Consider the following 25,360-nt stretch of genomic DNA (forward strand, 5'->3'; position numbering starts at 1 on the left):
TATGATATTTGTGACCGATGTAGTTCCTTCAAGTTGACAAGTATCAAACTCTTGCGCTAACTTGCGGAACGACGTCGGGAACGTTTTGCCCCAAGTTGCAACGTTTTCTCAGTTTTTAGTATGTTCAAATGTAAACCAGGTAAGATAAATGATAAGTTTGTTACTTCTGAGTAATTTCTATCCAGTGATATGCCGACGAGTTCAGAAGAAAATGAAAACGACGAATTATTGTCACTCGTTATGGTCCGCGAATCAGTTGCCAGCGCAAAGGGTTAATCGAAACATGTCTAATTCTCACAGACCTAATTCTAATTCGCGAAACGATTGTATACTAAAATTTTAAACTACTAGATTACCAAAACTCACCGCAGAGATTTTCCAAGAGTTAATAATCTCTTGCGCTGGAACGACGTGTCGCGCACGTCGGAAACTTTTTGCCCCAAGTTGCAACGTTTTCTCAGTTTTTAGTATGTTCAAATGTAACCCAGGTGAGATAAATGATAAGTTTGTTACTTCTGAGTAATTTCTATCCAGTGATATGCCGACGAGTTCAGAAGAAAATGAAAACGACGAATTATTGTGTACGATTCGGTCACTCGTTATGGTCCGCGAATCAGTTGCCAGCGCAAAGGGTTAATCGAAACATGTCTAATTCTCACAGATCTAACTCTAATTCGCGAAACGATTGTATACCAAAATTTTAAACTACTAGATTATCAAAACTCACCGCAGAGATTTTCGACGAGTGCAATTTTTTGTCCCAAAATTGCAATATTTTCTCAGCTCTAATTACATTTAAGTACAACCCAGGCGAAACAAATAATAAACTTATTACTTCTCAGTAATTTCTATCCAAGTGATATCACCGACGAGTTCAAAAAAGAAGACGCGGCTCGGTCACTCGTTATGGTCCGCAATCAGTTGCCAGCGCAAGTGGTCAATATATATACATTTAGCAGTTCGCTGCTCTGTGTTTAACCAAAAAAGGTAATCGTAGACGAAAAAAAAAAAAAAAAAAAAAAAATCCCCGAGATACCGAGGAACGTATCAAAAAAAGGCCGCGGCGATTTCTCTGACCGATATACACGCCGTGAAATCACCGGGCAATTTGTCACCGGGTAAAGAACGAAAAAGGCGGAGGGCCGCAGGTATGTCACATGCGTGTACACGTTAGAAAGTTCCAGCGTTGAAATTCCGCGGGTATACCTTCGTCCTCTTGAACCTTCGAGATGGGGACCATTCGTTCGCGGTGTAGAACGAAGACAGAACCGATGCGAGAAGGAGAGAAAGAAAGAGAAAAGAAAAAAAAAAAAGTACGACGAGGATAAAACGAGGAGGGGGGAAAAAAGTTAGGAAGGAGTTAGAGGATGGAGCGGAAAGGTGCAGACGTTCGAATGTGAAGAAGGAAAGTTGAAAGAGGAGGGCAGACCGCCCTTTTCTCTCGCGGCAAGGACGAAAGCGAGGCGCAACCGAGGGGCCAGAAAGAAGGAAGAACGGTAAGAACGGGTCGCGGAGGGCCTCGAGCCGCAGGAAATAAATTGTCGAGGAGACAAATGCCACCGTGATCGGCCGCTAATTTATTACGGGGATCGGAATTAAGCCGACAAAAAGCTGAAAAAGCCCCGCGTAGGCATCCTAAGAACAATGTGTTGGGTGTGTTCGGTGGCCGGTTAGCAGTTTTGCCACGGCGGAACGAGAGAGCAGCGATATAAAGATGAGCAGAAGAGAGACGGAGAGAGAGAGAGAGAGAAACCAAAGGATTGAATGAAAAGGAACGAGAAGGACGCGAGGAAGGGAAATACATGTGTACCGCGTATATTATACATATATGAATATCAACAAATATATATATATATATATATATAAATGCATACGTAACGCATACGTACATTTTGTCTGAAAGAGAAACGAGAAAGAAGAAGAAAGGAAAACGATGAACGGAAAAAAGTGCACCGTAAGGTAACTTTGAGAGTGAGAAAAGGAAAAGAGAGGAAGAGAGATACTGCAAACGAGGCACCATCGTGTATATATATATATGTATATGTACAACACACATACACACACAGAGAAGAGGAACCTGAATGATGAAAAGGAAGAGAAACAGCCTCTGCTCGTTCCGTGTTTGACAGACAGAGAAACGGGGATAGAATGGACGAAGCGATCGAGAAGGAGGGAGAAGGCGAAGAAACAGGCTGAAGGCAGAGGAAGAAAGATAGAGGTTCGCTCACTCGCGGCAGTCGGTTCCCACGGCTGCGCAGCATACCTCCACCTTCTCTCGTCACTCTCTCTCTCTCTCTCACTCTTTCTCTCTTTCTCTCTCTTCGCTCTACACGGCTTTCCTGCTCGCTCATCGTTCCTTCTCGGCCTCGTGCTCCTCTTTCTCGCGCCAACAACTCACCGTCGCTTCTTTCCTTCCATTCTGTAATTCATCTTTCTCCGTTCGATTCGCTCGAGAAGAAAAGAAAAGAAAAGAAAAGAAAAAAAAAAAGTGTTCTTTCCTCCTTTTTCGCATTATCGAGACTACATCTAGCCTCACCGGATTCTTTTTCTATTTCTTCCGTCCCCCGATGGAACAACATCGTTCTATAGCGCGCTCGCTTCTCTCATTCGGTCGTCCATCCCTTTTTTTTTTTCTTTTTTCGTACGTACGCGCGCTACGCCGTTTCGCCACGTAGTTGCCGCGCAGGCGCTACAATCTCGTCGCTGCATGTTGCATGCGCGTATATTAATCATCGCGTAAAACGGTCACGGGGAACGAGAAAGAAGAAACAGGTAGGCCTGAAACGTGCGCACGATCGCGTATAGATGCGATCGGGTGTGATTCGGTATCGAAGCTCGAGAGGCTGCAGCGTGATTCATCGTGGAAAAAGGGAGCCGGAAGTCGGCCACGACTTTTCGCCGTCTCCTGGGAAAACGGCTGCAACGGAAATCTTTACAACCGGTTGGGCTAACTTCACGTTCCTTTTTGTAGATAATCGTATATAGAAGATTTTAATGCCTGATGATAATATGCAAATATGTGTCCTAGGGGAAGCAAGGTGAGGTTTTTTACGACAAAATATCGTTATGGTAACATTTACCTGTTAACCGATATAATTTTTCGACGTGCGATCTATTTTAACGTGAAAACAGCGTTCTCAAACACGTCCGTTCGAGTTTACCTGTGAAACTCTTGCGGACCGTAACGAGTGACCAAACCGTATACAATAAATCGTCTTCTTTTTAAACACAGCGGTATATCACTGGATTGAAATTACTAATAAGTAATAAATTTATTATTATTATCTTTTTTTTGTCCGGGTTATATTTCAATATACTTAAAACTGAGAAAATATTGCAATTTTGGGCGAAATATTTTCGACACGTTATTCCGGCGCAAGAGGTTAACCACTGATTGCGGACCATAACGAGTGACCGAACCGTAGACAATAACTCGTCTTCTGTTTTGGATTCATCGGTATATCACTGCATAGAAATTACTAATAAGTAATAAATTTATTATTATTATTATTCTTTTTTGGCCTGGTTATATTTCGATATACTTAAAACTGAGAAAATGTTGCAATTTTGGGCGAAATATTTTCGACACGTTATTCCGGCGCAAGAGGTTAACCACTGATTGCGGACCATAACGAGTGACCGAACCGTAGACAATAACTCGTCTTCTGTTTTGGATTCATCGGTATATCACTGCATAGAAATTACTAATAAGTAATAAATTTATTATTATTATTATTCTTTTTTGGCCTGGTTATATTTCGATATACTTAAAACTGAGAAAATGTTGCAATTTTGGGCGAAATATTCTCGACGTGTATGACAAGAGGTTGAGAGGTTAATTGACGGAGCATAGATTAAATAAGAGACGTTATAAAAAGGGCGGAGTGGAAGGGAAGAAAAGAAAAAAAAAAGAAGTAACATCGAACGAGTTCTATCGCGGAAAGCCGGTCGGATTCTATTTTTAACCACTCACGCTTTAATGTCTCGCGCGCGTAGACGAGCGTGTATGGTCTCTCGCGCTCGACGAGCGTGGCATTTCCGCATGGAGAAATTTTCGTGGCCTCCATTCTTCGTCGAAAGGAGGAAGAGGAAACCGAGGATAACGAGCGATGACACCAGCCTTCTCGGCTCTTCGCCTTTTAGGTTGTGCCTCGCATAGGTGCACACGACCTATGAAAAAGTATTGCACGTCGACGCAAACACCCACCCCATTCGGGTAGTGGCGTACGAACTTTTTTCAAACGCGTTACGCAGCGCCCGTGACGTACACCAATCACGAAACAATTTCCGCGAGCCCTTTTCTTTCTTTTTCTTTTTTTTTTCATCGACGAATGAAAGAAAAGCGCATCGTTTTCATTCCAATTCCCACCTTGTTGAAGGGGCGTGCGTTTAATCGCGACTCGTTACACTGAATCATTACACCAACCGAATAATTTTATTCGTTCCTTTCCTCGTTTCGAGTAATGCGAACAAAAGTCACGCTTTCACAGTCCCCCTTTAACTCGCGCCAGCCAACAGAGTTCTTCTGCCAACAGATATTTCACCGAGCTATCCGGCGCGATATTCAATTACTCGATGAAATATCTCTACCAATCGACGCGACTTTGCGAATGGAACCGAATCGGTTCGCGGATTTATTGCACTTTGACGCGAACGTAAACTTGATGTCTCTCCGGGGAGAGGCGAACGAAGATAGCAAACTTGAAGAAGAACAAAAAAAGTGAAACGTGCTAGAACCAAGAGGTACAAAGATACGATTCATCCTCGTAAATACACTGAATGTAGAAAGAAAGCGCGATCGTGTCTGTCGACAGATAAAATAAGAACAACACTCGTACGGTCGCGAAAAGTCGCTCGATCGATGAAAACATGACGATCATCCTGAAAAGTAAAAACAGGAGAAAAAATTGGCAGGAAAAAGTAGAGCAGAGCGCGTCGGAAGTGCGCGACTGGTTGCGCGACGTTGGCGTGAAATTTCTTTCCTAATGTACTAGACGAAAAAAGTGAAACGGAACGATGTCCACGAGACATGTTAATAAGCTTTGACAGCAGGCCTCTATCAGCTGATGGTGTGTACCTGTTTCGCGATGACCACGTGTCGTGCAGGGTGGGGCAGACACACACCGTGCCGAGTTTATGTGTAGTATCTTCCTCGGCTCGAAGTCGCGATCGGGGCGATGTTTGAAACGCTCGCGGCCCATATACGCACTCTCTCTTTCTTTCCGGTACCAGCAGCGCGCACGAACCGGCAAAAAAAGAAAGACTTCTGGCCTCCGGACAGAAAGTCATTTTACCATTATTAAGCCGAGAGTAACTATTAACTCTTCTCCTTTTCTTTCTCGGCTCTTTCAGCGTCCTTCTGAAAGAAGGAAACGAAAGAAACAAAATACGACGGGGCTAAGTAGCGAAAGACACGCTTCTTCATCGTCATCCGCGACACGCTTCGAGTAATCGCCTCTTAGCGAGCCGTTTGTAAATATGTTTGAGCACGTTTATCAATCGTTAGCCAGCGTTAACGCTCTAATTAGTCATTCTGCCAATTAGATTTTGACGGTTAATTAGCGACCGACTTTCCCACGATCGGCAGACAATGGGCCGTTCCGCCCCCGCCACACGTTTTTCTTGTCGTTCGACTCTCGCTCGAATTTGACGTATCGTCGGTTTGTCGATTCGAATGATCCACGAAACTCCTCCTTCCATCGCATGTGCATCGTGCGAACGGAGAAAGGGAGGAAGCGACGAGACGGAAAAGAGGTCAATCGCGGGTGGTTCTAAAGATACTCCCGCTGCTTGAAATCTCTAGCGAATGTGCTTGCGCCGCGATCCGTTTGATCCGAAACGAGTCGAACCTCATCGTTCTATCATCGTATTGTGCGTCATACCGGAAAGAAAACAGAGAACTGCCAAACAAATAATTCATCCTACTGACTGAACCAGCAAATGCCTAAATCCGACAAAGAACGCGCCGAATATACTATTTTTTTTTTTTTTTTTATTGATCCTCCAATAGTACAAGCGAAATATGATCAATTTTGTATTGTTAGCTATTTTAATATTCTATTTTTAGCTATTTTTTCCAAAAATGGAAAATTAAAATAACAAAAAGAAAAAGAACAGATAATCCTACTGACTGAAGCAGTAATTGCCTAAATCCGATAAAAAACACGTCGAATATACTATTTTTTTTTTTATTGACTCTCCAATTGTGCAAGCCAAATATGATTAATATTGTATTTTTAGCTATTCCAGAAATGACTGAACCAGCAAATGCCTAAATCCGATAAAGAACACGTCGAATATACTATTTTTTTTTATTGATCCTCAAATTGTACAAGCCAAATATGATTAATATTGTATTTTCAGCTATTCACGAAATAGGAAATTAAAATAACAAAAAGAAAAAGAACAGATAATCCTACTGACTGAACCAGCAAATGCCCAAATCCGACAAAGAACACGTCGAATATACTATTTTTTTTTTATTGATCCTCCAATTGTACAAGCCAAATATGATTAATATTGTATTTTTAGCTATTCCCGAAATAGGAAATTAAAATAAAAAGAAAAAGAATAGATAATCCTACTGACTGAACCAGCAAATGCCTAAATCCGACAAAGAACACGTCGAATATACTATTTTTTTTTTTTATTGACTCTCCAATTGTACAAGCCAAATATGATTAATATTGTATTTTTAACTTAATTCTAGAATAGGAAATAGGAAATCAAAATGAAACAAAAAGAAAAAAGAACAGATAATCTTTGCCTAAATATTCTCCAAGGCTGTCGCAAGAAGCGAGACGACAGTTTCCCCAGTCGGCTCGAGAAATCACCGGCATTTATGCCGTTGCGAAACTTTCACCGAATCCCTCGCCGCGGCATATCTCGCGGAGCGATGTAAAAGAAAGAAAGAAAGAAAGGAAAAAAAAAAAAAACCCGCGGTATTCCGAGCATCGCGTAGCGCTCTGACTCGGGTAGAGTGGCGGTCAGCCGTCGTCCACCACCAAGTCGTCCCACGTAGCGTCCTCTCCCTGTCTCTAACACGTAATTTATGCTAAACGTTTCACGTCGTGGAGAAGCCGCGTATCGGCGTACACACCGAGTCAGCCATTCATCCGACGCCCTTCTCCCGCTCGTTCCTTCGTCTGGGACGCGAATCACGCAGCCTTTTCGGCCGTGGGACCACGATTCTCTGTCTCTTTCGGTCCCACCTTCTCTTCGTCATTTCCCCACCTTGCACGCGGTTGCTTTACGTGTGTGTGTATATATATATTTATATGCACGTACACACACAAAACACACACGTGTGCCACCTTTGCGCTTCTCTCTATCCTTGGCCGTCTCTGTTGGTCGCGCGGTGCAAGCCTTTCATTCGTCCTTTTCTCGCTTTTTCTCTGTGTCCGACGTCCTCCTCCGGCCGGTACCCACGGTTCCTCGAGTATGTACGATACGCCGGGGACCCCGCTTGCTTTGTGGACCGCGGACACACGGAGGAAGGGACAAGGGAAAGAAAGAAATTTTTTTTTTTTGAATGATTCTTTGAACTGACCCGATCATCTCTGTCAAAGCCTCTTCTCTCTCCGGTTACGGACGAGGGACGAACGTCACGCGCTGCGACGAGAAATTATCAACAAGATATCTCGCCGGGACACTGAATCACAGTTACGCCGCGAGAGAATGGTAAATAGAACGCTGGCAGGGATGATGATCGAGAATATGTCGCGAGCCCTTCAAATTAAAATGAAATACATGTACGTAAATATTCGCGATGTTACGGCGAGTTACAGGGAGAGTGAGAGAGCAGCGGATTGAAGCGAAATTCCACGGTGGATTCTGCACAGTAGTCGCACTGTCGCGAGTCGGCGCTGTTTTAATAAGCCTCGCGATGCGGCGTGTAACGCGAAGCAATTAACCGTCCGAGGGGGACGAAGATAGAAAGAGAGTGAGACTCTCGATCTTGATGCAACCAGACGAAGGTTACGATTACGTGTGTATCAAGCTCCTCTGTCTCTTCCAGCCTCGTAATTAACGGCAGACACGCGTGCCCCAGACAAACACGCTTGCGCAACCAAGCTTCTTTCTCTCGGCTACAATTCCCCGGCCAACTTTCGGGCATCACTCCTTTTTTATCACGATATGATCGACAGTGGATAACTAGGAAAGGAATTCGCCGGAGTGAATCCGGCGTGAAAAATCACAAAGGGAAGGCACACGTATTTATTTCGTTCTCCTCGTCGAACGAAAGAAGCTAACTGTTATTAATGATATATTGTTGCTTTTGCGTCTACGCACCGCGACTCCCCGCCGATGCCTGTAATTAGCGCGTTTCCGGCACGTCGATCCACCCGTGCGTTCAAACTTCGAAGGATTCCCCGCCGCTCGGTGGATAATATACGGTGTTAACTACTTTCCAGTGAAATGTTTCGTTTTCATACTAGTCGTGATGTTTTTCATCGGCCATCGCTATTGCATCGAGATAATTCATTAGTTAAATGAGGATCTATATACTTTTCTTTTCTTTCTCAGAACGGAAGGAAACCTCGTTCTTATTCACGAGACAGAAATAAATCGGACACACTCCAAATAGCGATTACACGTTATAACGCAGCCTATTCTTTCTCTGGCGTCGCCCGCTGCCACATATATATATATATATATATATATAAAAAGACAGACTACCGTGCCGATTCAAAGGTTGTTTCTACACGCAGGATTCCTGCCAGCCTCTCTTCCGAGAACGCCGCTACTTTTTTTCTTCTGCTTCTTCCTCGCCGTCGAGAAGAGTTCCTGTCTTGAAACCGGCAGCCTCTTGCCGCCCCGATATAGCTTGTAATATCGGCCGATATACCGCTGTTGGAAAATAGTGGTGGGGGAAAGGACCGAGAGGGCCAGCAGGTTAGAACGGCACGGATAGAAAAATTTTCGGCTGAATATCACTGGTAGAAAGATAAACAAATACTGGAAAAAAATGAAAAAAAAAAAAAAAAGAAAAAGGTGGAGAACGCGACGAAAAGCGAGAAAAAGGGAGCGAGCAGGGCGGATTTTTGAAGTGAGAAGGAGGAGAACTGGCGCAGAGGTGGCGCAGAGGTGGCGCGAGGGGGCGCCATATGGGTTAGTAAATTTAACTCTGCCCGCGAGAGAGCTTCGAACGCAACAACGATGGAGAGTGAGCGGTTCGAAAGAGAGAGAGAACGAGAAAGAGATTACGAGGGAAGTGTAGAAGCACAAAAGGCCTAGCCATCTGCCAGTGGCCCTGCAGTGCGTCTCATAGGCAGAAGTACGCGAACAGCAACGAGAGAACTGACGTATACCAGGGATGGTGGGCAAACATTGGCGTAGACACCGGTACTCGATGGAACGCGTTGACGAGCAGACATACTAACAACGAACGCCTCGTCACCGTGCCGCTTTATGTAACGAAGCTGTTTGAACTTATCCTAGTTTCTTTACGATACTGCTCGAAAATCTAATAAAAAGATACGAATCTTGACTTTCTTTCAAAGAATTTATATTAACCTCCAACCTTTACTTTACGCCGCGACTACACTTAGCCTGGAATCTAACTTTAATCCGCGTGTTACCATTATTGTCCTTACATGCAAAGTTATATCATTATTATTATTAATATATATTATTATTAAATAAAACTAATTAAATTAATTAAAGTTAATTAAATTATTATTAATAATAAATATTTTAATTAAATTGTTATTAATTAATAATAAAATTAATATATATTATTATTAAATAAAACAGCACTAGTACGTTTTTAATAAATGCAAAGACAAGTCTGGTAAAAGACAAGTCTCTAAAATTGTTACTTTTAGAAGTAGGTACAAACGAAGATCCAACATTTTTTCATATTTTTCCACTACATTTTTCCCCAGTTATGTCATCATTGGTCCCTGATTATTTTATTAGTTCAAAAAGTCGACCGTTCCCGCCAATGCCAGGAATTATCGAAGCAACAACAAGCAAGCAATAGCAGCAACAGCAGGAGGGAGAGACAAGTGCCATCGGGCGTCTCGCTCGCACCGCCGATTCTCGCACCATCTGCCATTCGTTTGGTCATCCTTGTCGCACTGTGGCGCGCGGCTGTGCGTGCACGCGCGCCACCGCACCGCAAAATGTTCGTTTTTAATGCTGATCGACCTGCCTTTCTTTCGTACGACCGAAGACAAGGGGGGGGGGGGGGGGCCGTAATTTTTCCCTCGCTCGCGCGAATTCCTCATTTTCTCGTGATCCATTTCATTCTTTTCACCGCGAGGTTAATTACTCGATGGCGAATCGGTTATACCGCGTGCGATGGACGAGCAGGTGCAACGGGGCACGTGAGATTTCTACGCAATTTTATTTCGTGTTCCAACAATGGAAAGTGGTCTGCTTTTTAAAGATCGAGGTAATCGAAGCGACAGCTAATCGGCCAATTTACTTTTCAATTTTCGATATTCGATCGGGGACACAACATGGAGGCAACTTTTACGACCCTTTCGAATGATTTTATCAGTGTTGGACACCGTCCGAGAACAAATACAAATAAAAAAAAGAAGCCAATAACTGAAAATTTAAGATTCTTAATAATATTTTTCTTTTTTTTTTTTTTTGCGTCGAAAATCGAAGTCACGCTACTTTTAAATCGTTTTACGTGGTAGAAAAATATGAATTGACTCGGGGTACTGCTTCAGCTTGTGCCACAGTTAATTTTCACCGAGAATTATAGGATGCGAAGATCAGACTGATACAACGGGCGTTTTTTATTCTTCGGTGAATTCCACGCGTATGTATCTTCCTCGTAGTTAAGTCAACGAAGAGGTTCTAATTTCCTGCGCGTGCTCATTATTCGAGACAAGAATCAAAGCTGCGAACCGACGTTCATACCGGTGTCGTTTCTCTTCGTCAGAAATCGAGGAAACATTAGGACACAGAATCGACCAACTGTACCCGAAAGATGCCACAATACGCGTTGATCACGTTAAAACTCTCTATAATGGCCCGTGTCTCCCCCTTTTTCTATCTAACGTAATGTGTCTGCGGAGAAAAAAAAACTCACGATCGTTGTGGAAGATCGTTGCTGGAAATGAAGTCTTCGTAGCGAGCGGAAAACGTTTACATAATAGTAGACAATTCGCAAACGAACGTGAGAAAAACACAGTCGTGACCGATGGCATTCGTAATGAATTTTTTCCCCCGATTTGTTACGCGCTGCAATTTTTCAGTTCCGTCTACGTTACCGACGATTTTTCGCGTTTCATGCAACATGCACGATATGTTAATGCAAAAAAAAAAAAAAAAAAAAAAAAACGCAGAGGAGCGGAAACAAAGAATACCGATGATGTTTCTGTGCTTATCTGTGCAATCGTGTAACTTTGCGAGTATAGTATACATGTAGCTCTCGTCTAGTTAACGACTATATTTCTAATGTAACGGCAGTCGTGAATCGTTCAGCGATATTTCAATTACGTCTTACTACTAAGAATAATCTAACCTTGACTACATGATCCATCTTACCAATCAAGTTGCGATTATAATAATTGAAGAGATGTGAAATACGTTGAAACACTTACCGGCCACGTGAAGTCGAATGGAAATCTGATGGGATTGGTGAAGCTTGGCATAGCAACGTTAGGGCTGAGATTAACGATGTTTTCGCCCAGAACGGGTGTAACGACGTCGCCGTATGTACACGGCGTCGTCGTGTCGATCTTTACTTGATACTGTTTCAAGCAGACCCTGAACCTGGTTTTACAAACGCCTGAGCACTCGCCAGTCTTGGAAGTGCTGCCTGAACAGCACTTGCCCAGACTGTCTTTTCCATACTCGTTCACGAATGACTTCAACCTCAACTCGAACACCCCCGAGGCGTTTACCTGAAAGCAAATTGAATTTTATTCAATAAAAATCCCGTCGAACGAACAATCATTTACTTATTCTTATTCTAAATCCATTTCTGTTCTGCTTATCAATTATCACGCAATTCCACGAAATATTTCTTTGAACATTTATTTATTCGAAATACATTCGTAACTCGATGAAACACGATGCCCTCACGCGCCTTTAATAACATTTCACTTACAATAATATCACACGCACACGTGTGCCGCATTATGAGAAACGTAACTCTGCCAAATTGCACGTTATAATTACAAAATTGCAACGGCACCGCGACCTTTTGCCTTAGATTTTATATACTCCATGGTTGATTCGAACTGGCATCAACAACAGGAGAATATACAAGAAAACCGACGAATCCTCAAGGCTTGCTCGCAACACGCGACAAACAAACTTGGCCAACACTCTCCACGTCGGGGGTCGTCTCGTGCCCAACGACCGAACACGCCGCCGGGGCAGCACGTGTGTAAGCGCGTTTTTGCACACGCGTATATCTTCTGTGCTGCACGTCTCCCAGGAGGAGCAGAGATATCTGCGCGAACAACCCGGCAAAAAGTGCTTTTTTTTTCGCTCGGCAAGACGCGAGCGAGAAAGCAAAAGGGGGAAAGGAAGAGGGGTAGAGGCGCAGATGGACATTTCGCCACGCGTGCTGCCGAGCCTCAACGATCGTGGAACACGAGGGGCGTTTTCGTATGGGAGAAAAAAAAAAAAAAAAAGAAAGAAAGAAAGAAATCGTTCTGAAACCAGTCGTAAACGTATTAACGTATGCTACCGGCCCACTGTTCCACGTTAAACTAACATCGCGAGAAATTAATTACAATCCTCGACGTGTAGAGTAGAAAGAACTGCGCGTACAGCCAGAGACATCTGGAGGATTTCATCGAATACCGAATACGTAGAAACTTCAAACTCATCGAAAAGAATGGGAACTGAACGGTTACTTTGTAACAAAATGTTCGCTACTACGTCAAAGTACAATATCGAGCCACGACGATTTTTTAATACACACGGCTTGAACACACGTGGAGGTTAAACGATTGGTGAATCAGTGAGCAATCTAGGAGGGATGATTTTTCTTCTCGGCGACAGTATCCAGTGTAAACAGAGACCGATGTGTCAATATTTCTCCGGTTCTACTCTACTCTTTGTCGTCTCGTTCGGACGGCAAGAGTTCTTGACCACTGTGGACAATGGCCTACGGCTATGTGCACGCGCACAACTATACGCGCGCAGGTGCGCAAGTGCACACACAAACACAGAGAGAGCCGGCGTATAGGCCAGCAGACAACCGAGAAAGCCTTCCCACGAGACATCGTATAGCCGAGCAAAACTATACATATATCGTGTCTCACGTGAACGAGAGGAGCGCACTAACCTTACTATCGAGCCTGCGGATCGTTTTACGATCTCGCCATGGCCCTCCTGCGCGTCTATTATACCCCCGTTGCGATCTTCGAATTTCGTACTTTCGACGACATCGACGTTCTTTCCCTTTTTTGGTCAAAGCAGGTAAGAAAAAGAAAAAAAATACCACGTTTTTTCTATCGCGTTTATGTTAAAACGACCATTTCGCACGTTTCTCGCGAGGTAGACTGAAAACATAGAGGGCGTTTTATGAGTTGTAAGACTGGAACGAGAAAAAATATACACGGGTGCGCGAAGCTTTCGCGATCGAACGAAAGAAATACTCCCTCGCGAACATTTCTCATTACGACTCGTAAAACACAGCAGGTTAGAGGTGACGTTTATACACAAGCGGCTTGCCACGATCCGCCGATGAGGAATTCTCATTTTTGGCGCGCTGGAGCGTTATTCTCGGAACAAGAATGGCCGCCGCCATCTATTTACGGATACAACCAACGTTATTTCGTCACAAAACAATTTTCTAGGGGCACCCTTTGAGCACACCCGTGGACTTGAACGTCGTATCCTGCTACGTAAGTATTTCGATACTTCTCGATTCCACTAGTTCAAACACTTCAAACGCCGACAATGATGAGAGATGGCTCTCGCGTATTTCCAAAGGTGTATGAACGGTGAAGGTCGGAAAGAAATTGAAAAGGAAACAAGACACGATGGGGTAATGTCGCGGAACGAGACGCGAGAAGAGCAGACAAGCAGAAGTTAGACACTTCTAAAAGAGTGGGATCCAGATTTAGAGTTGTTGTATGCCGACGAATACTGTGTTGCCACTGGTTTTCTCCTCTTTCGTCGAATGCTTCGAAGACATGGCCGACAGAGAAAGAGAAAGATGGACGACGATAGAAGGAGGGACGAGCAAAGAAATAAAGACTGGGAAAGAAGGAAAGATAGAGTGAAAGAAAGAATCTCTCCCAGGAAGAATACACTTGAAACTCGTGGCGACTAGCGCCAATGAAAAAGAAACTTATATACGCTGTACTATTATTATTATTATTATAACTGTAAAGCTATTATATTATACAAATTTGTTACGTTGATTTCATAAAATTGAATCTTTCCAGAAGGGAAAGGAGACGATTGAGGGAAAAGACACTGATTGAAGGTGAGTTAAAATTGGAAAGCATTCTGCAGCTCGATCGAACCTTACACACGTTTACAGATATAGCGTTCGACTGGATAAATATAAGCCGCGATTGCACTTACGCAAGTACTTAATTAGACGCAGGAGAACGTATCAGTGGTGCGCGCGCGCACGTACACACAAGAATGAGACGACGATAAATATATTGAGACGAGCTTCTATTTTCGAACGCACCCATCGATGGCGTGTCATCGTTTTTACCATAAATACCAACAGAGAGCTTACGACCGGTTTGACAGACGGGAACGTCTCTTGGATTCCGAACCAAAACATCGTGCCATTCATCGACAGCGGCGAAGGTCGCTTACGATGTGTCTTCGAGTTGACAAACGTATATCTCTCCCTTTCTGTTTCCCTCGACAACACGCGATACGGATTAAGCCCGTTGACAAAATACTTCGTTCATTCGTACGTACAAATGTAAGTACATACTTTATTCCTTCATCTAGAGAATTGCATATATCTAAAATTTCACGACAACGTGCGCTAGAATTACTTGTAACTAAAGTATAAAGTATAAAGTGGTCGATGCAAAGATATGCACCGTTGTAAATTTATAAAGTATCTACGAGGAATTGCGTATTTTTATTGTTCTTGTAATATTTGTGTCTTGAAAAATTGATCGATAACAGTAAAAATTACATGTCATTTTGATTATTGTAATAGTTTCAATATTAATGTATCCTTTATTGACAGATCTTGGTTGTTTCGCAAATTTTATGGAAAAATAGTACGGCGATTATGCGATAAGTAACGTTCTTGTAAAATCGATCGAAACAGTGATTAATGGACCAACGAGACGATCTTCGTTAAAAAAAAAAAAAAGAAAAACAGTCAAATGTAAATCAATGTTAATCATTTTTACTCCATATTCGACTCTGTTGTATTGAGACGGTGAAACGCAACAGAACTACAGTTTCGAGAAACAGAAAGGAACAGTGTCCGATGCTTCATACGCAAGATATTTCGGAAGATGGAAGTTGTAAAAAGACGTTTTGCAACGCCCCTAAAAATAAACAGAAATATTTCCACGAAACCGTCAACCATCTCTCTTTCGACAACGAAAAAAAAAGAAAAGGAAGAGGCGGCGTTTCAATTTTTGATCAATTTCACACTTGGTGCCTAAATAAACTTTTCTTTTCAGAGAATTTCTGCGGGAGCAGTTTCTTTATTTCGAACAACAAGATCGATCGTAAACGGCGAGATTGTTGAAGAGAAGGAACAAGAACAAACTTACGATTCGGGGTGCTGGTAGAAGCACGACGGCGGCCGTCCACACGAGCATCGTGGTCCACATGTTTGGTGGTTGTTTCGTTCGATGTTTACACGCCGCCGGTGCGTCGTCGGCGGAGGTGTGTGGACCGTGGTGCTCTGGTGTGCTCGTCGGCGTTACCTCCTCGCCGTAATTTCGCGAGGCTGCATAGCCACCGTACCGTACGAGGTACAAGGTAATATATCCCTCCAACGCACACTACTTTTTCCTAGCTTTCGTTGGTCGATTTCGCCAATGTGTCGATCGTACGTCGTAATCCTCGTCTCGACGGATGAAGGAAATTTTGACCGGTTTCTAATCTCACGGGAAGATGCAGCGAAAGAAGAAAGGAAGATGTCGAAACGAAGATAACTCGCGGATGACTCGCGCGGCCACTTCTACTGGTCTGTAGCACACTGTACAATACACTTGAAAAAAATTGATGTTGATATATATATATTCATACAGATTTATGTTATATCCGATGGCAAAGAGGTGGTATTCACGATTGCCGCGAGAATCATAAGAAAATCACGCGCGATCACTGAACACTGTGTGACACACTTTATTCCATTATCCGTGGGATGCCGAGAGTCGTAGAACAGCTTCGTCCAACAGGGTACGGGATAAATACTCTTGCGCGTAGGATCTATGAAAAAACACTGATGGTTTGCGATCCTTCGGGCGACGCCTCTCTCTTTCTATTCGTTTGATGATTTCAATATCTCTCCGGATTCTTTTTCTTCCCCCTATGTGCGTATGTATATATTCATATATACAGACATTTACATAGACAGATCGTGTACTCGATGATTTCTATTAATTATTCTTTCTTTTTTTTTTATTTTTATTTTAGTCAGCTCTTCGATCGATGTTAAAAATCCCACAACTACGCTCGTGTTGAGCGTTCGTTCGCGGCGCACGAGCCACTACGTCGACGAGGAGCACGACGATCCGTCACGAGCATAATTTTCCACAAAAAAAAAGGCACAGATACCACACTCTCCTCCTCGCCAACCGTCGCAACAACGACGAGTCGCGCACTGACTGGCCGTCGACGAACCGTGAGGAATATTCCCTCGGAGACCGCCGGCAAGAGTAGCACGAGAGGAGAAGTGATGTCGGCGGTGGTAGTGGTAGTGGTAGTGGTAGTGGTAGTGGTAGTGGTAGTGGTAGTGGTAGTGGTAGTGGTAGTGGTAGTGGTAGTGGTAGTGGTAGTGGTAGTGGTAGTGGCGGCGATGGTATGGTGATGGTGATCGTGATGGTGATGGAGATGGTGATGGTGATGATGGTGGTGGAAGAAAGAAAGAAGGAAGAAGAGTAGGGTAGTGGTGGAAGCGCAAAGGTGGAGGTGGAGGGAGGATACCCTCGCCGTGTGTGACGAGTCAAAGACGAACAGAAGAGTCAATGTGCTTTTGCCTTCGCACACCGACAGAGGGGAAGAGTTTTCGTAGGGCTAAGGGGAGGGGGGAAAGCAGGAGAAGTTACACACTATAGAGAGAACCGGCACGAAAGGCACTACTCTGCAGCTGAGCTACTACTGGATCCAGAGATGCGCCCCTTAGCCCGCGGTACCGGTGCCAGTAAGCCTGTATTTTCCTTTGTGAAAGTACTCCTCGATCGTGTGCGTACGTATGTCTGTATACGAGTACAGTTTGATCTCACTCTGTGTCCTGTTAAATGCACTCCTATCCTTCTTTCGTTCTCTCGATACGTACACCGTGCATGTACGTGCGTGTACGATTGCAACTCCCACTAAAGAGCTATGTGTGTATCGTTGAACGTGTTTCCGCGCCACTAACAGGCAACACTAGCGCCACATTGTGGTCACTCTGGAAAGCACTATAACCATCGACTGGCTCACGAAACACTAGCAGCGCGCGATCGACAGATGGCGAGTCCGATCTCGGTTCGTTTCGCGTGCACGATGACCGTGTAGGAACTCTGCCTCCTCCGAATCGTGTTGACTGTACGATATTTGCGCGCGCGCTTCTTACTCCTCGTTTTACTTTCTATCCCCGTCGCTCTTAGGGCACGACAAGAACAGAGAATATCCCTAGATATAGTAGAGCGTACGGCAATAGCTATAGTCCGTCTTTCTTTCAACTAAAAACGCTCTTTCCCTTTCCATATACACGCGTGCGCTTTAAGCTCTGGAACGAACGGGCTATATGTCCGCGCGTCAACACCACGGCGTGCAACCCTCGACTGGAGGTAGTAAGCCAGGAGCACCCCTACTTATAATTGTGGTCCCGCCGGGCCCCCGGCGGGAGGGGTTGGCCAACTAGAGGGGTGGTGGGTAGCGGCTGCGCCGGTGGTACGACGTGCGGAACTCTAGAGGGGTACGGGGAATTTGGGCGAGGGACTGCGAGGGGAAGAGGATGGTAAAAGAGGCAGCTGCAGGCCGGCTGCACGCGCCCACCCCCACCACCGTAGCCCCTGTACGACACCCCAGCCACTCGTGCGGACTTCTTGCCCGCTTTGCTTGCTTGCTTGCTTGCTTGCTTGCTTGCTTGCTTGCTTGCCTGCCTGCTTGCCTGCCTGCTTGTCTGTCGTAGAGACTCCTCGGGGCGCCTGCTTCTCTCTTCCTCCCCCCCCCCCTTTCCTTCTTCATCGTCGCTCTTCTTCCTCACCTCTCGCCACCGTCTTCATGTCTTCGTCCTACTCCTTCTTCATCGGATGCCTCGCTGCTCTACCTCCCCTCGTTTCAACGTTGCACCGGTTACACTCCCCAGCTTGTCTCTTGTCTCTGTTCCACGAGCCACGATAACTCGTACCCCATCCGACGGCACGCGCCGCGTGCCACCTCCTCGTGACGTCATACCCTTCTTTTTAAGCGTATTACGCTTCTTACGCGCCGCGATACGCTCACAGACCGAACGGGTTACCAGAGCCGGAGCTGGATTACTCAAGTCGCGGTACGCGCCTTCGCCATCCACCGGCCGCAGCTCGCTAATTTGATTATGCCAAGGTGTGTTGATCCTCTCCCTTCCACCCCCGTACTATCGTCCGATCATCGCCACCTCGAAGGAAATTAGTTTGTCGGATGCGATTCGAGGTTGTACTGTTTGTACAGTCAAATTGTCACGCACAAATATAAATAGTTTTTAAACAGATAAATGTAGTAGATGAACGTAACTTAATGTCTATGAGCTTCAGAACATTTTAACTAAATTATAGTTTGGTTTGAAAATTTTATCGTTTAGTTTATATTAGTATGTGAAACAGATAAGTATCCCGTAACGTATAGGTGGAAGTATATCTTTTATTATGTTATACAATCTATTATCTTCTCATTAATCACTGTCTTCATCTTTTTCCTGTTTAAGTTTCACTTAATAGCAAGAGTACGGGTTTTGCAAACACGGTTTCGCGGCAAAGCGTGCCACCCCGATATTGGTACTCGATTTGCTCGCGAGTTGTCGAGAGTTAGACACCCTATTCGTCGAACGTTTTCTGGTTTCGTCACCCTTCCAGCTTCTTTCAGCGGACGCGTAATACGCAAAAGTCTCCTGGGCCGGTCTGACGTCACTCGTTGCAAAACCTGATGGGGTGCGGCGAACCCCACCCCGTCCCTTTCCGACCCTCTGTGCGAAACGCCGAAGTATTAAGTATACGTGGCACGGTGCACGGGGTGACAGATTATCACGGTGCACATACTGCTCGTCGCGGGCCTTTGTGCTCGAAACATAATGCCCTGGACCTGTCTCGAGCACGAATCGACGTTCCCCCCCTATTGTTCCCCGGCGCGAATCGCATTTTTCGTCCCCTCCTCGACCCTTTATTTAGTTTTCGCAGCCTGTCCCGCCAAGTGCCGTAGGCAATGGTGCAATCGTAAATCTAACGTTATAGCTCGTCGACTGACTGTCCCGCTCGTAAAATTCCCCTGGTCCATCTCGTTTCCATTTCACTCCACCATCTTGCCAACATTCATCCGTTGTTGCGTCCGTTTAATTCTCAATTGGCATCGTCGGACAATTCACCATCGTGGCAGTTTAATTTCGAAGACGTGCAATTTGATTTCTTGTCTTACAATTTTCAACGTAAAATAATACTGATGGCCTTCGTCGTATTTACGATCGATGTGATTGATAGCGTAATAAAATGGTAAAGAACTTGCAGACCGATGATAAATCACTTTTACCCGAGTACTTACACTGTGAAATGATTCAAACGAAGTAGGTGTTCCAGAACCATTTATTGTACATGTTCATTTACCTAAGGATATCAATTGTGAATTAACGATGTAATTTATTTGAAAATTGTGCAATGGTAAATGGAAGAATAAGGGGGACGAAATCATGGTGCAAACAAAGCTAATGGAAGTGATAACGTGTTACGAGGTAGAAAGAAGCCTTTGTTGTTTTCGTGGCGTACATCACGGGGACGTGAGGCGACCATGGTGCCCGTAGATGTATGGTATACTTCCGGTCACGAGGTGGTTCAACAGGTCAGACCAACGGGGGAGCCAGATGGAACCACTTCCGGTCTTGCTTCTGCCACTACGCCGCAAGTAGTCCCCCCCCTTTCTGTCCTTATTCTGCATATAAGCACTGTCTCTTACTTTCATGTCCTCGATGACACTTGTATGGATGTGATTCTAGTCTCTCTCTCTCTCTCTCTCTCTCTCTCCCAGATTCTATACAACTTGTGTACAAACAGATTAAGATAAATCTGGGAACTATAGGAGAGATTCCTGTCGATATAAACAACCCCTCATGGAAGTTTTTCTTTTTTTTTTCTTTACCAAGATTAATCTTGACAGATCAATCTTGATCGACTGCTCGATATCTTTATCATCAACTAGAGATTGTCCGAGACAATGCTTTAAGATACTGCACGTATTCCACGTAGCAAAGAAGTTTACTTTATGTTCATTTTAAGTTTGGTCACCATTACCTATACGCTATTAAATTATTTGTACATGTTTGTATTAATCGCACGTGAGTTTTACATTTATCTGGAAGAGTTCTTCTTCTCTTCTCTGAGATTTTTAACATTCACAAATCATTTATTCTGAAAACAAACGACTGACGATCGACTTCGAAACGCAGGCGAATTGTACATTACCGTATTACGAGCGGATTAATTGTCCAGCGATATCGCGCGACTGTCGTCTGAAGAAACAGGCGTCAAATTCCCCTCGCCGACGCGACGCGGCGGGTTCGGTCGATAGGCGCGGAACACGTGAATCCGTCACGCGACTCTCCCTTCGTTCCTTTCTTCGTTCGCCGCTCTTTCATTCATACATGCCGCTATATAGAAGAGCGTTTCATACACGTATGCACGTACAGGAACAGGAACGAGCAAGGGCCGAAAGATAGAGGAAGAAAGAGAAAGACCGTGACGCATCGGCACATGCGCTCGTTGCACTGGTATGCGTACTTAGGCCGGACTCAATGAACTGCTGACGCTTAAGGTATACTACACGACGCGGTCTAGTAATAGGCCACATGTATGGTACCATCCAGAGGCGAGTGTACGGCGTGTGTTGTACGCGTTCTTGCACGCTATGATTGGTAGTTTGCGGTCATTCTCCACGGTTTTTTTTTTCTTTTTTCTTTTTTCAGCGAGACCGGCCATTTACACAGTCCTAACACTTCATCGGTTCGTTAATCCTGCAGATCGATCGATCCGTCGGTCGGGTTATACGATGGCCGATGCGAGTAACCGGTGATTTCCTTAATTCCACTTTCCGCCTTATCTTTTTGTTTCAATGTCGTCCATCTGCTTGTTCATTCCGGCTCTCCTTTGGAGAACTTAATTTCTCTTTGATTGCAGCATCTGCCGCGTGGAAATGAAGGTAAAAAAGGAGCGGACGAGGATAGAGGGGAGATTGCAAATCGTCGAAGGGGTTGAAGATGGGCCAAAGATGAGAGGTATGTAGCGCGAATACGTTTAAATCTGAACGCAAAGTTTTCGAGAAGGATTGTATGTATATCTGTTGAGGAAATAATAGTTTTAATATTTTTAAATGTTTCAAATAGATTTTGAGTATAATAAAAATATAATATAATATATAATAAATATATAATAAAAATAGATTTAAATAGATTTTAAATACAATAAAAATATTTTTAATAAATTTTGAACATAATAAAAATATTTTAAATAGATTTTGAACATAATAAAAATATTTTAAATAGATTTTAAATATAATAAAAATATTTTAAGTCGATTTTAAATATTTTTAATATTTTTAAATGTTTTAAATAGTTTTTAAATATAATAAAAATAGATTTAAATAGATTTTAAATACAATAAAAATAGATTTAAATAGAATTTAAATATATTAAAAATTATTTAAATATTTTTAATATTTTTAAATAGATTTCAAACATAATAAAAATATTTATATAGATTTTAAATATTTTAAATATTTTTAAATGTTTTAAATAGTTTTTAAATATAATAAAAATAGATTTAAATAGATTTTAAATACAATAAAAATATTTAAAATATTTTTAAATAATTCTTAAATATAATAAAAATAGATTTAAATAATTTTTATATATAATAAAAATAGATTTAAATAGATTTTAAATACAATAGAAATATTTAAAATATTTTAAATGTTTTTAAATAGATTTGCATTTTCTTTTTTTAAATAGATTTAAATTTTGTGTTTCACGTACGACAACAGTAGAAGTATCAACAATGTGAAAATTGCATCGCCTATTATTTTCATTTGATAGAAGACAAGAAACGTGCATCGATTTTCACTTGGATCGAAACGCACGATCCAAACCTTTCTTTTTCTACGCCGAAGAATGCAAAAACGCGCAATATGGTGGACGTACGGTCTTAATTAACGCGTTTACGTGTGCAATGCACGCGCGCCCGGTATGCTCAGGTTTAAATTTCATCGGATGCTTCGGCCATCGAGGGACAACAATCGCCACCATGCACGCAGGTGAAGCACAAATTGCTCGAGTCCTGAGTGACACACACCAGTGATCGTAGATACATCGATTACGTTAATCGAACGTTGCTCGATCGCCTCTTTAGTCGATCGTTGGCCCCGGTCGGATCGACCAAGGAAGAAACGGCGCCGCTTAATTTCGAGTTATCTCTGTCCCGACTACGGAAATGCGGGCCTCGTGTCACGTTATCCGAAATAATTCTTATCTTTGATGCTTTTCAACCGAAGTTCAAGCGTTTCTACTATCGCCGCTAATTTACATTCGTATCTACCTGCTTAATTTAGAAAATGTGCGAAGGTTGTATACACGGAGGAAGATATTTCCAGACTAAAAGAGAAAGGTTAGCAAGCATCGTCAGCAACTTCAAAAGTTATAATTTTGCCTTTAGGGGACTGTTGAAGAGATTTCGTATTCTGTTGGAAGATGATTGTGCAAACTTTGAAATTTATTACGATTCAGTGAGAAATTGACATTCTTGATCAAATCTTTCGATACAATTAAGAAAAAAAAAAAAAAAGAAATACAATACAAAGTTCATAAAATATTAAATATTAAAAAGAAGAATAATTTGAAATTTACTATTGGAAATAATTGGAAATTCAATTAATCACAGACGAATGCCAATTAATAGCAGCACTAGAAATGTATTTATGAATTTCTATTTACATTAAAAAAAAAAAATCATCGTCAGTTGAATAGTGTCCCTTGTTAGGTTTCGCACTTGCACAGGTGGATCCAACGAGATTTCCAACTCTCTTCAGTCGGCGTAACAACAGCGTTTTATGACACAAGGGGGGGGGGGAGGGGAGAGGAGGATGATGTCGGGGCGGTTTTCTGTTTGCAGAGCACTTTGAAATTCTCACAGGCCAGAAAGTGGTTCCGAAGTGGCCTGTTTACCTCGCAAGCACTTCTCTTAATCCTTTCCACTGTTTGCTTTCCCATCTGTGCTTCTCGTCACATTCATCGCCTTATCGTCCACTCCACGAAATTTTCTACTCTGCATATCCTCCGCCACTTTCTCAACGATTTTTTCTCTTCTTCGAAGCACTGCTGGAGTTTTTACGATTTTTATCAGTCCGAAAGGGACACCCCAATTCGCTTCTCCATTCCCATTTTCACCAAGTGGCCACGTCCTCCCCTCCCGAGGATTACTCTCAATTACCATGGACCGTGAAATTACATATACAAAACTAGAAACGTTTCGTGACGCGAAATACTCGATCGTATTTAGGCGGAGCCGTCGGACTCGTTTATCAGCGTGATTCACGTAATAACGCGTAATCCTCCGTAGAATCCTCTTAATGCCTGTGCGACGTTTCCAGCCGATTGGCGGAGATTTATCGAGGGTCGATTGCTACTTTAAAAGGGGCCAGTTTCAGAAGCCCTCGCGGGCAGAAGCGGCCTCGCGTTCTTCGGCCACATTTAGAAAGCTCCGCCAGGCCAGTTTAGTCACGACGCGGCGTTCGAATTAAAGTCTCTTTACAGCTGCTGGCTTGTCTGTCAATCGATCCTGAAACAAACGCTGTTATTTGCTTCTGAATGTTGCTCGGCTTTCGACGACCCTCTTTGGATTACTTTCCAATTAACACCTAGAACTGACAATCTTCAACATATGTATCGTGCGTAAGTGATACACTTAGTGTTTTTTTTACATTTTTTGCGCATTATAACCGTGTTCTGTGACAATATCTATATATTTATATATAGCAATATTTATATATTTACATATTTACATATTTATATTTATATATTTGCATATTTACGTATTTACATATATTATAAAACTTTTCAAATTTCCAAATTTCCCATATTTTTGTGTGTTTGAACTTCCGAAATTTAACCTCTTGCATGTCGAGAATTTTTTGTCCCAACATTGCAATACTTCCTCAGTTCTAAGTATATTCCAGTATAACCCAGGCAAAACGAACGAATAAATTTATTACTTCCCAATAATAATTGTAATAATATCCATCAGTGACGTCGTACCGACGAGCTCAAGAAGAAATCGACGAATTGCCGTGTACGGTGTTTTGGCCACTCGTTACGGTCCGCAATCCAGCTGCCAGCGCAAGTGGTTTTAATCTCGTAAAGCTACAGCGAGTACACACCAGTTTACGCTGATCCCAAACTAAAACTAACGCGATAATGATGACATCGTCGGCGGATGTAAAATGGAGCACGTCCGGTGTTCCGCATTCATTCCGAGCCGACAATGTCCCAGTTTTACGAGCACCTTGGCGTCGGGGCCAAGCGTAATATCCAAGACACCCTGGTAGAGTATATACACGCGGCCGGGGTCCGAGAGAACAGGCCTGGGTTGGGCCTGTTCGTCCCGGATTGGTCGGGCAACGGTGGGGATACGGCACGCGTGCCACGCGCCCGAACACAGCCGAACATCGACGAGAACTCACGAACCGGCCGATACAAATGATAATAATCTCTCTGCCGAGTGACCCTGCCGGGCATATTCCCCACCACGCCCCGGACCCAACACGATACGTATCGGGTGTTGCAGCTGCTGTTTCTCCCGTCGCGAGTCCCACAGCGGACCTTCTTTCTTCCGCTCCATTCCTTTCCTTCCTTCCTTCCTTCCTTCCTTCCTTCCTTTCTTTCTTTCTTTTTTTGTTTCTTACCTTACTTCCTTCCTCTCGCGGCTCTTCCTGCTTACGCGCGCGGCCTGATTTCTTGTTCAGGGTCTCGGCCAGCTTCCTAAACAAATAGCTTTGCACTGCC

General features: G+C 43.4%; 1 protein-coding gene across 2 annotated transcripts in view; it reads right to left on the reverse strand.

Annotated features, from left to right (window-relative positions):
• Positions 1 to 15,817, reverse strand: part of LOC122538808 (neurogenic locus protein delta) — a 57,245-nt gene extending 41,428 nt beyond the window's left edge. Inside the window, exons 1-2 of one of the 2 annotated variants that reach the window (XM_043673193.1) lie at positions 15,690 to 15,817; positions 11,565 to 11,867 (exon numbers count right to left, since the gene is read on the reverse strand). In XM_043673193.1, the coding sequence (XP_043529128.1) occupies positions 11,565 to 11,867; positions 15,690 to 15,749 (363 nt within the window). In that variant the 5' untranslated portion in view covers positions 15,750 to 15,817. Of the gene's footprint in view, positions 1 to 11,564; positions 11,868 to 12,073; positions 12,279 to 15,689 lie in introns of those variants that run through there. The other variant, XM_043673194.1, reaches the window with a different exon arrangement.
• Positions 15,818 to 25,360: the final 9,543 nt, after the last annotated feature.

The sequence above is a fragment of the Frieseomelitta varia genome, unplaced genomic scaffold (assembly GCF_011392965.1).
Source record: "Frieseomelitta varia isolate USP_RPSP 00005682 unplaced genomic scaffold, Fvar_1.2 scaffold_179, whole genome shotgun sequence".
Taxonomy (NCBI): Eukaryota; Metazoa; Arthropoda; class Insecta; order Hymenoptera; family Apidae; genus Frieseomelitta; species Frieseomelitta varia.